The sequence below is a fragment of the Epinephelus moara genome, chromosome 8 (assembly GCF_006386435.1).
Source record: "Epinephelus moara isolate mb chromosome 8, YSFRI_EMoa_1.0, whole genome shotgun sequence".
In the NCBI taxonomy this organism is placed as follows: Eukaryota; Metazoa; Chordata; class Actinopteri; order Perciformes; family Serranidae; genus Epinephelus; species Epinephelus moara.
Window position 1 is genome coordinate 11,535,858 of NC_065513.1, and position 12,680 is coordinate 11,548,537.

The 12,680-nt window shown below is 42.0% G+C and overlaps 1 protein-coding gene across 1 annotated transcript in view; it reads left to right on the plus strand.

The window, feature by feature from the left end:
• hk2 (hexokinase 2) overlaps window positions 1-12,680 on the plus strand; it is a 39,019-nt gene that overhangs the window by 13,255 nt on the left and 13,084 nt on the right. The window contains exons 5-12 of the mRNA XM_050050626.1: window positions 1,124-1,219; window positions 3,550-3,649; window positions 5,513-5,696; window positions 6,831-6,992; window positions 7,758-7,991; window positions 9,966-10,270; window positions 10,381-10,529; window positions 11,036-11,155. Of these exons, the coding sequence (XP_049906583.1) occupies window positions 1,124-1,219; window positions 3,550-3,649; window positions 5,513-5,696; window positions 6,831-6,992; window positions 7,758-7,991; window positions 9,966-10,270; window positions 10,381-10,529; window positions 11,036-11,155 (1,350 nt within the window). The remainder of the gene's footprint in view (window positions 1-1,123; window positions 1,220-3,549; window positions 3,650-5,512; window positions 5,697-6,830; window positions 6,993-7,757; window positions 7,992-9,965; window positions 10,271-10,380; window positions 10,530-11,035; window positions 11,156-12,680) is intronic.

The window sequence follows — 12,680 nt, forward strand, 5'->3', positions numbered from 1 at the left end:
TAACACAAATACACAGACTAACTAACTAACTAACTAACTAACTGATTGACTAACATAAACAACTGAAAATTGAAAAAAAATTAGCTTGCACCGTTAGCTCCGGTAAGGGAAAGCATGAGGGAAAGCGGCTGACCGGAAGTCACGCACAAAAAAAGTTGATCACTATTTACTTCCGTGTTTGAAAATAAGGTGGATAGCTACATAACAGTATGTCACAGTCACATACAGTTATGACTGAAGGGATGAGGTGGGAGAAAGCATTTTACGCAGGTAGAGATGGATCTGATATTGAGATTTTCTCTTGCTTAGTTTAAAAGTCATGCTTTACCCTTGACGTCTTACATGCATTTTCACAGCAAAATTCACATAAGGCTCAGTCTCCTCTGGCAATGAACCCGATCTCCGTTGTCCTGGAAAGGCCTGTGAGATTTGCTTGCATGTAACGTGCATATTGGTGTGGCGTGGTCTCTTCTTTTCCGTGTGGTTACAGGTTACGGTACATCTGCACAGCTCAAGGATCATTCGTAATAAATTGTGCGCTGTCTTTTGTAAATGCAGATTCAACATTTTATCATGTCAACAATAATTCACCGTGCTGGTTTCATCCGATTTACTGCACACCTAAATTTAGCATCTTATAACTATGGGACCACACTAATGTTATAATTAACAAAGTGACATGGCAACAATGTAGTTCAGTATTTGCTGTGTCAAGTGCCAGTGAAAATGGCTTTGCCTGCTCACACTGGCACTGTGTCATAGGTTGCTAACCCCTGCCTTACAGTATGAAGTACTCAGCATTATACAGTATTGTCAATAAAACAAACACATAAGTGATACAGATGTATATCACATTAGATTTTCATGTGATACAGCAACATCAGGTATGTCTAGCTTCTTAGTAAATATGGTTTTTGGATTTACATAGTAATTAGCCATTCACATCAGTTTGTTTGTGTTTTTTTGTAGCAAAGAGTCAACTTTTAACTTTTGTCCGTTTATGCTTGGTGAGGTCTGTGTAATCACAGTTTGTTGAATGACTTTAATGAGACCATATGACAGGGCTGAAATTAGATTGGCAGATAATAGTAGTTCTGCTCTGACTTTATTTTCCTGTTTGCAGAGTGTTTTGGTGTCGTGGACCAAAGGCTTCAAGGCAAGCGGAGTAGAGGGAAAGGATGTGGTCAGCCTTCTGAAGAAATCCATCAAAAAGCGAGGGGTAAGTGTAAAACGTCTAGTTTCATGGCCCTGATTACCAGCCCGTCCCAAACCAGCACTCAAACCAGCTTAAAGGCCCTGACACACCAAGCCCACGGTTGGCCGTCGGTCAAAGTCGGGCCGTCGGTGAGCGTCTGTCGCCCTAGTTTTTGCGGTGTGTCCCGCACCATCGGCGCATCAGCAGCATTTCGGCTGATTGAGCATGTTGAATCGGCAGCGGAGCTTGTCGTTGAGAGAGATCACTCTGATTGGCTGTTCAGTTTTTATTCCCTCGCCCCTGTAGCGAGTGAATCTGCCTGTAGTGAAACCGGGGCTAACCGGTGCTTCCTCCTCAGGCTCCACTTCTGAACCTGAATAGTCGCAGCATGACGGGAGGGAAGCACAGCCAGTTAGCCTCCCAGCTAGCCCCAGTTTGTTATTCAGGTTAAAGTGGGAAGAAGCAGCGAGTTTGACAGGCAGCTGAATGAAGTGAAGCCTGCGGAGAAAACACTGGGACCGTCTGGATGTAATAGTCCGTGGAGATGCTGCGGTGCTTGGCTGCACAGATAGGAAACCCCTCGGCTGACAGGATGTAGCACTCTCTCACTCCGCTACTTTGTTTATCTCATGCATTCCTCTGACTTCCAGTTTCCCTTTTTGCGTTATTTCCTCTCACGCAGGCGCAGAACATACGTGCTACTTGGCCATCGGATATAGTCTTTGTAGTGTGTTCAAATGCAACTGACACAGGGCGACGTGAGGCGACGTAGAAGACGCAACAGTTGTTTAGCCTATGACATTAAAGCAGAGAAATTTAAGAACAATACTTGCAACCCATAACTGTGATATTACTGTCCTGGTTGGTATAACAGCAACACAGGAACTGGCCCCAAATGCATGTAACAGACACCAAAAAACTAAATGAAAGTCACAGTCTTTATTTGCTGGAAAGGGTTGGCGATACAGGAGGTCAAGCAGAGGCAAAGCAAACAAATCCATCAGGAGATGGCAAAAACAAGATCAGGAGACAAGCATAATCCAAAAACCAGAAATACCAGCCATTATTAAAACACTGACACAAGGACACAGGCTGAAACATTTATATCGGGGTATGAAAACTAATTGGCACAGAAAAAAAGGTGCACACAGACTAATAATTAAACACACTAGGGACACAATGATAATGAGGGACTGGTGAAGCTAATCTGGGCGAGGCAGACAATCACAAAGGTGGGAAAAACACAAAGACACTAAACACTGGAGTGAAAACACAAGACAGATAAACTGATAAGCAACTAGAAAATGACACCAAATAGTAATATACAACAACAATAACAGTCTCTGGATGCAGAGCCGCAGAGCAAAAATGTACAAAAGAATATAATATATATCCTTGAGTACAAAGGACAGGCTAAGTTTGAGGAGACTGCTGCTCTTATCCTCTCTGATTGTAGCTTGTGGGTAATTTGCAAAATGAGCTCAAAACAGCAGTGGCGGCTCAAACACATTCAGCATACAGGATGGATGGAGTGGTCATGTAGCCACTTGACATGATGTGGAGAGTCCTGAGGGAATGACACTTCTGCATAGCTCACAGTTATTAATTCTCTGTGGCTTTCTGTCTGAGTCTTGCTGTCATTTTTGACGAGTGTACACTTACCACCTTTTTACCTGGTGGCAACATCCTTTAGAGATGCGTCTCCCAACAGGGACGTGCCTGCATTGCAAACACAGCAATGCAGGAGCCTGCCTTCTCTAACAGTGTTCTGCATCAGAACATACAGTAGGTGTTTCTTCCAGTGATCCAGAACCTTGCTGGCCACTGTGGTAATGGAAATGCAGCAGTATCTTAAAGTAATACTTCAAGTCAAAGCCTATATGTGCAAGCCACCTCCTCATGCAGCTTGTGCAAGTGACCCAGGTAACGACTAGAGGAGCTGATGCGTTGAGCTATGAAGGGTTGTCAGAGACAGCCATGAATATTTGCAGCTGTTTCAAAAATATTATTAAAACACATCCACACAAAACAAAATTATCACCCCTGTCCACTTTAAGACATTTCACTTGTATAAGGCACAGTTTAATTGTAAGATGTCAAGAAAACACTGAAAAACTACTTTTTGTAGTGTTGTATGGTCCAAATTTATGAAAATTTAACAAGCTTGAATGTAAGTACCAGTCATTTGAAATACTTTTAAATATTTGCAAGATATTGTATATTAACTTAATATTTGTCCAGTCCAGCAAATAGTATCTGTAAATCAAAAGCTTTGTGCCTGTCGACACAGCTATAAAACTTAACAAAGTCTGTGTTGGTTTTAATGTAAACAATTGAATTTAATCTCATTGCAGGACTTTGACGTTGACATCTTGGCTGTAATTAATGACACAGTGGGAACCATGATGACCTGTGGCTACGATGATGATCTCTGTGAAATTGGCCTCATTGTGGGTGAGTCCAATATAGCTGTGAATGTAAGTCAAGTTAGTGAAGGTCAGCAAGTGTTGTGCTCACATGCCAGTTAGCAGAGCATTTGGATAGTGATGCTGGAGGCAAGTGAAACAATACTCACTGAGCAGCAGTGCAGGGAAGAAATGAATTGTCCTTGTGGCCTGCCCAACATTTGCCATGTCTGTCACTGCCCACTGTGTACTAATGTTGATGGGGCAAACATGACCATGCTGATGGACAGTAAAATAATCTCCGATTGGTGTGAAGTTGTTTCGGGATTGTGGAAGCAAAAAAGTCAAGGTCCCGAGCCGGGCCAGTTAGCTCGCGACCTCGCTCTTCTCCTCTCAAACGGACTTTCTTTGTCTTCCATTAGATATCAAAAACTCAAATACTCAGAGGTCAAAAAAATCACTGGAGACACGTAGAATCAGATGCAACTGAGTTTAATGTGCTCGCAGGCAACAAACACATCACAACTCAATGAGCCAAGCTCCGGAGCAAGACTGAAATTTCTTTGTTTGCGCTCGCTCTTTTATCGTAGAATTTCTGCTGAGTCATCTCTTTTCCTTAAACTTTTCCACTGGGCGCTGATCATAAAGGTGTCACATTTCTGCTGAGTTTTAGTCCTTCCCACCATATCGGTGTCACATTTCTGCTGACTCAGCACTTTTTTAGTCCTTCCCCCTCTAGGGTCATATCAGGACAAACTGTAATTCCCCTAACTTTCCACTAGTGTTTTCTGAACCCATCCTCATGCTATTTTTAGAAATGATTCACAGTGAGTCCTAGGTACTTCTCCACCACAATGCTTAAGTGCTCAATGAGTGTGTGTGTGTGTCATAAGAATACATGAAATATTAAACCAGTGTGTAATTTGTCAGTTGCACAGATTATATTGCTTCAACACATATCTTTTAAAGGTCAGCTAAAAGGTACAGTATATGTCTTCAGTAAATCAGTACATTACACTACAGGATGTGGTGACTGTGAGGGCCACAGCATGTGTTTTACAGACTTTTCTTGCTCTTTAATCCATCTAGTGAGCCTTCATGCCCTGAATGGAAGCATTTGCATTTTTCCAGTTTCTCCACTCAGTTCTTTATGCTTTCCTTTAATTGATCCCGTCTGTGTATGTGCTGAACCTACAATTCATTGTCTCTGTCACTATAATAGGGTGTAAAATGTGCAGATTGAAATATGAAAAAAAAGCCAAAGGAGGGCAGGAAGGGTAGATGCTCCTCCATTATCCTGTCAATCTGGTAATGTTATTGATAGATTTTCCTCTTTGCTTTAGTATCAAGGTAAAATTTAATTTTATATGCCAGATTTAGAGCTATTTAAACAGTGATATGCATACTAAAGCATTCTCACAAAAAAAAGCAGAATTTTACCTCCTAGAGTGGACATCACCTCATGTTGGACCATGGTCTGGGCCCAGACCGAGTGATGATTAATAAGAATCTTCACGGAGCATTGTTTTTTCTGACAGTTGCAGCTATAGACAGTGAGCACAGTGAGTCCAGTTGATATGGTGATAGCTTCACTGTGAGTCAGCCTTCTCAGCTATGAACATTATTAATACCAAGTACCATTCCAGGCTCACCAGTGAGCACCTACAGATGTTCATGAGAATGGCACTAACTCCATAGGTGCCACAGGCTTTTTTTTTTCATTTAGATAAAAGAGTAAATACTGTATGATATTCTAAATAGAGAGTAATTGTTAGTTTTAGTGGCCTTCATGGAAGAGGGTGACATTTTGATTAATTTGATTCAAACATGACTGAGAGACGCTGCCGGGGAAAATGTTTTGTCGTTCTGGGTCTCTGTGTCTTATTGTTATTCTAACATCCCCTCTCTCAAGGAACGGGGACCAATGCCTGCTACATGGAGCAGATGAGGAACCTTGAGCTGCTGGACGGTGACGAGGGGCGGATGTGTGTTAATACAGAGTGGGGCGCTTTTGGAGATGATGGTGCGCTGGAGGACCTGCGCACTGACATTGACCGGGAAATAGACGCAGGATCTCTGAACCCTGGCAAGCAGCTGTGAGTGTCTTTGAGCCTGTCTGACTGGGTACTACATAAAATGCCCCAGTGCTGGGAAAAGCAGATGTGTGCTCACATCAGTGGAGCCACACACAGCATGAGCAAAACCAGATGAGATGAGCAAAGCATCTCTAGCCCATGACTAGTAGCTTCCAAATAAAAAGTAAAGATCTTTACACCTTCGCATGACTTTGCACTACACATTTTTGCTAACTTTGGTTCCCTTATTGTGCATTTTCATTTTCATTTTCTGTTCAGTCATGTCACGATAAACAGGGAAAAACTGAAGAAATATATGAGGTGAAACAGAAAGTCGTAGGCATTATTATTGATTCATGTGTTAGACTGAGCCAGTAGAAACTAATAGATCCACACAACAAGTAGCTCCTGTTAGACAGATGTTAATGCTATGTAATATTTTGAGCCAGAGGCTCTTCCTCAGACTTCTGATAAACAACACAAAATTCTTAAATCATCTTAAAAACCCATGATGCCTGTACAAATGATATGACATACCACACTTGTTGCAAACATTCATAATAAAATAATAGAAAAAAAAACATTATACACCAATATCATACCAAGGCTACATATTAATGTAATGAAGAAAATACTGGTAAATAAAAAAGGAGAATACCAGCATATATAAACAAATCGTGTATCCCCCATAATTTAAGTATCAACTTCCCGGCCCTGCCCATGCTGATACTTTTTTTTTATGTTCTAGAGGCATGCAGTTTCCTTCGGGATTAAAAAAGTACCTACTTATTTACCTACCTATTTTTTTTCAAGGTTAGAGGCACTTCAGCCAAAACTCTGGGGTTTAGTTGCTCTTTGAATAAATGTATTTTTAGTGATGATATTGCGTGATGATGCCAATGTCCAGAATTTAATGAGAGTCTTGTTCTGTTGATGGTAATGTATAGGACAAATTTAAAATTGATTTGACTTGACTTGATTCTACTGATTTTGTGAGAGTCCAGCATCTGCCAGGCTTTCAGTTAGCTGCATTAGTGTTTGTATGTGCATGTGTTTGTACAGTGTCTGGTAGGTCAAGGTTTAATGTGTGGATAAAACTCTTCGTAAATATGCATGTGACAATATCTTGATGCACTTTTTTGTGTTGGCATGCAGGTTTGAGAAGATGATCAGCGGCCTGTACATGGGGGAAATAGTGCGTCTCATCCTGATGAAAATGACCAAAGAGCAGCTCCTGTTCCAGGGCAAGACTTCAGCGGAGCTCTGCACTACTGGAAGCTTCAACACTAGCTACATCTATGCCATTGAGAATGACAGGTCTGTGTGTGTGTGTGTGTGTGTGTGTGTGTGTGTGTCTGAGAAGGTTGGATGCAGTGAGGGTAAAGTGGGATTGTAAGAAGCAGACAAATCATATCCTTGTAGAACTGAAGAACAGCACATGTCTGAAAGGACTTAAGGAAGTGCAACAGTTTGTTATACTTTGACCTGACAACTTATCACAGTATCAATTTTTTGATTTTTCAAATGGCATTATTTAAGGGAATTGGAGCAATCTTTACACCCCTCTAGAAATCACTGCATTGAATATATTGCAGAATTTGTCATTTTGTTGGTGATCGTAATTGTAGAATTTTGCCTTGCTAAGTTTGGCATATACATTCATCTATCTCCATGATACTCAGATGAGCAGGACGATGAGACTAAAAATCTGCTGCACCCGTTAAAAGAAACCCTTCTGAATCCTTGATGATGTTGTACTGGCAGATGTCTCATGGTCAATGGCTGTATCTATACGGCGCTTTTATCCAGAGCGCTTTACAATTCACTTTTCATCCACCCATTCATCACACACTGATGGGATCGAACAATTGTAGCAATGCATGATGCTGGCCTTGCCATCTGAGGCAATTTGGTGTCAACAGTCTTGCTCAAGGACACTTGGACACATGGGCAGGAGGAGCCCTGTGATTAATGGACAATCAACTTAAACTCCTGAGGCACTGTCACATGTCCATCCATCCATTCATCCATCCAGCAGTCAAAGTTATAGTGATTGTGATTTTTGTCCTGCTTTGCCTGCAGAGATGACGAAGGTCTGGCGAGTGCGGAGAAGGTGCTCCGGGGCCTTGGTCTAAACCCATTGGTTGAGGACTGCATAGCCACTCAGAGGGTGTGTCAGATAGTATCTACACGTGCGGCACATTTGTGTGCTGCCACTCTGGTGGCAGTGCTGCGCCAGATTCGGGATAACAAAGCAGCCGAGAAACTGCGCACCACTATTGGAGTGGATGGCTCTGTTTACAAAAATCATCCAGAGTAAGTGTTGCTAAATGCCATCGGGTCTTGTGTATCTCACTAACACACAAAAACACCTGAGCTGTAGAGCTTAGTTTAGTCAGTGAATTGCAGTTGTTTAGTGTTGAGTGTACATTATGTATCTGACTTTTTTTTTTATTAAACAGTTACTACGTCTGATCTGTCACAAAAATACCTTAGTATGGATGCTTATGTTTTTTAGATATAGCATTTTATATTCTTATTGAAAGTGAATGTTGGTGAGAGAGAGGACTGCTAAACAAAGAAGCAATGAAAGAGCACGCACATCCACAAACAAAATCTTGCAGGTGCTGAGCCAAAAATGTCTGAAACTGAAAAAATGAAAAAAGCTCGCAAACTGCAGTGCTCCTTTTTAGTGAGATTTATTTCACCTATTTTTTTCTGCTAAACAAAGAACCCTTAGATTTTACTGTAGTTAAAGGGATAGTTTGGATGAGTATCCATAGTCAGTATGTTACTTACAGTCAATGGCGTTCAGCACGCCCTCAGTTTGGAGAGGCAGGCACCAGTACTGGCACAGGAGCTAAAGCAGTGCACTGCTGTGGACAGAGGCAGCGGCAAAATTAAATTAAGCCACCTTAAAAAAGGCCACACAAAAAAAAAAAAAAAATCCATTACTTTAAGTATACACTATATTTAGAATAATTTCACCGCCTTACCCTCCTGTGAGACAGCCTTTTCAGACGGAGAACTAAAGTGGTTATTTATGCTGTCTTCAAAGCCACCAGACTCTTGTGACAAAAACGGTAATCACGCCTTAGAGACACAGGAGCTGCTCTTTACCAATTACTCAGGCAGTTAGTTTTTGTGACTGTGTAACTTTGATGTTTCAAAGAGTTAGTTCAAATTCACCAAAGTCACACTATAACAGAAACAAACTAACCGATTGAGGCAGCGGTAGACCAGCAGCACTCGTGTTGTGTGAGGGGAAATTACTGTTTTTGTCACCGGTGTAAATGTTCTTTATATAGCATACACTGTATACAGTTTTTTTTAGAGGCTTAAATACCTTTTGCTGAGTCGTGTCATGATAGTAACTCCAGATTCGTGAATACTCTGCACTAGCCAAGTGCTTTTTGTGCCTTAACCTAAATAAGGCCCGAACATACTCAGGCGGACCATACGCGGAACGGACTCCACGGAGGTCCACGTGGACTCAAAGCGGATGTCCGCAAGCCCTGTGCGCGCAAAGCTCAGATTTCACAACCGCACGGACTCCGCTCCGCGCACCAGTGACTGCTCGGCATGTATTTTTCACATCGCAGGGATTTTTCACGGACATTTTTACAGGAAATTACAACGCGGAAGTGCGCTCGACTATGAAAGCCCGAATGACTGCGGACATTCCTCGCGGAGTCCGTTCTGCTTATAGTACGCCCGAGTCTGTGAGCACCTTTAGACTGTAACCTCAGCGTTCTCACACCATAAAACAGCAAGACAAGAATATTTTCAAGCGGCTTGCGAGAGTCTCCAAATCTAGGTCTGGCATGTAGCCATGATAATTATGCTGCTGCTGCCCCTGTCCACAGCAGTACATTGCTTAGCTTCTAGCCAGTACCTCTGCCTGCTTCTCCAAACTGAGGGTGTGCTGACCACCATCTACTGGAGGTAACACACTGACTTAGGATAAGGACCTCATTCAACCCCACATCAAAAAATCCAAACTGTCCCTTGAAAGCAATAAGTGAACACTGAGTGCATACTTAATACATTCATTCATGTTTTCACTCATCATAATGTGGGCTAATAATATCCACTCACACACGCCATGAGTAATTTGGGTTACTGGTAATGAGCTTTTTCATTGAATTTGAATGAGTGTATCATAAATGACCTGGCATAAATCAGCACTTTTTAACCTTCAGACTGTCACAAGCTGTGCAAAAGACAGGGGATAATAGAGATAAAATACAAAACCACAAAGATTTAACTAAATGTATGTCCTTTTCCTAGGTTTTCCAGAAGGCTCCACAAAATGGTACGGCGACTTGTGCCGGACTGTGACGTGCGTTTTTTGCAGTCACAGTGCGGCAGTGGGAAGGGTGCAGCCATGGTAACCGCAGTAGCCTACCGTCTTGCCGCTCAGAATGCTGAGCGTCAGCGCATTCTCGACACCTTGCGTTTGAGCCGCAAACAGCTGCTGGAGGTGAAGAGACGAATGAGTGAGGAGATGGTGCGAGGCCTGTCAAAGCAAACCCATGAGGAGGCGAGTGTAAAGATGCTTCCCACTTATGTGCGAGACACACCAGATGGAACAGGTGAGAGACAAACACACATTCCACTTGACTTGTTGTTGAGTTCAGTTTTCTCTTTTCTGTGATGCTTTAATGTACATGTCTGGAATTGTTGTTTTTATTATCGTCATCAGAGCATGGCGACTTCTTGGCTTTGGACCTTGGGGGCTCCAGCTTTCGGGTGCTGCTGGTGCGAGTGCGAAGTGTAAAGAAACACGATGTGGACATGCACCACAAGATCTACAGTATCCCACAAGAGACTATGCAGGGCACAGGGGAAGAGGTAAAGTAAAGAAGTCGTTTAGTATTTCACTTAATCAGTGTTTACAACAACTTAGAGGATGGAACTGAGGGACCTCTGCCATGTTTGTTGAATTATTTCTGTCGATGTTTAAAGATCGGTCCTCAAACAGAAGGAGTGCTGTAAATTGTTTATTGTATCAAACACTTGTATTGATTTATACGTGGTTTAGTTTCCTTATAAAGGTATTTAACTTTAGTATACCAGAAAAATAGTCTTATCAATGTTGTTGTTGATAACAGAGACATGTGCAGTACTTATCATGTCTGAGAGCGTGTTGCATGGTTATCACAAATATTAAATCAACACACAAGGAGACACACAGGAGAGGGACAATAGAGAAACGTGCTTTTCTCTCTCCTTGTACCATGTAAGACATTTTTGTATAACTGAGGGTAACCCACCTGATAGAGAGATGGTACATTGTTTGTGACCTGCTAATGTTTGTTGTTGTTTTTTCCTTTGTTTGTTTTCTTCTTGTGTGCCAGCTTTTTGACCACATTGTGCACTGCATGGCCGACTTTCTGGAATACATGGGCATGGGAGGAGCGTCATTACCTCTGGGATTTACATTCTCCTTCCCCTGTCATCAAAGCAAACTGGATCAGGTAATGTTTGATTCGATTATTCATGAAGTGTAAGATTAGCTGTCATACATATCCCACATTGGTTTGTGGACTTCTGTTCTGAAGCCCCAAGTTCAGCATTTTGGCTGTCACCACCTTGGTTTTTTGGAGCAAGAAGAGACCATATTTGGGTGAGAGAGTGGAGCTGTGGAGGAGATGGGGTGGATCTGACTAAGAAGCAGAGGACACTATCTGCAGACAGCCTGTCACTCAAATCATGCCCTCAATTATGTGTAACTTTAAGCCTTGATAAAATGTAAATGGGTAACTTATATGAAAATTCACCACCTGCAGAGTTCTTCTGAAGGGGGAAATTCATTATACAGACCAAAACTAGACCAAAACAGAGACCAGGCTGTATTATGTGTATTTCTGCTGCTGCTTGTGGATTTTAACAGGAGTGTTTATGGGGTTTGACTGGCTTCTGGAGCCAGCATCAGCAACATCTATTTGTTTGCATTCATTCACTCTGCTTTTCTCTGGTGGATTTCCCCAAACTATATCATGAATTGTATTTTGATAGCAAATAGGGCTTGCTGTATCTTGTCTTTTCAAGGTATATTGATATCAAAATTAGATATAGGATGAGACAATACTGATTATGTCAATATAGTTGGATGTTATGTTACACAACCCGTTTCTTCCTTAAAGCTGTACCAGTATTAGCATCTCTCTGCATCTGTAGGCAAACCCAGCATGTGTACGAGAATGAGCTGCTTGTTTGTTCGAGGTGATGGTTTGTGTGCTTGCTGGTGCTGGAGGCCAGTCGACTGTGCATCGCTATTTTTCTTGGCAGTTGTAATGGTGCGATGGCGAGACGGCACCTGTATGCAGGCAACAGATGTGTTTATAAAAATGCAGCGCAGTGAGGATACAGACATTTCATACAGGATATATAATATAATGCAGAAAAAAAGTCTCTCTCTCTGGGATCGTTTTGTGTGCATTAATAATATTGATAAAGAGATTTAAAACAACAATGGAAAATGACTGCACTGAACCTGAATAGTTAGAAACTACAGTGAACTTACTAGATACTTTTAAACTCTTTGGTGGATTGAGAATGTGATTATGTAGTGAATACTAGGGATGCACCAAATATTCGGTAACCGAATATATTCGGCCGAATATTGCAAAAAAACATTTGGTGGAATAAGTTAAAAGCAAGGCCAAATAATAGTGGCGTGTTTTGATAACGCAATCAAACGGCGTGCCGTGACGGGCGGAATAAAATGTCGGCAGTGTGGCGATTCGTCCGTGACCGCACTCGCATTTGCGACTAAAAATAGTTTTGAGCGAGCAAAATAGGCTTAAATCATTCAGCACGCTGTGCGAGCAGCCTACATATTTCAACCAGCAGCAGAAACAAAAGGCGAATCCCACCGATTGTGGGTTGAACGGGGGTCACAGACACAGACAGTATTGTATTCCTGTCAAATACAGCGGCCATCGGCTTAACGTTACCGGCGACAGAGAAGTCGGTTCCAATAATATCCTCTTCTTGGCG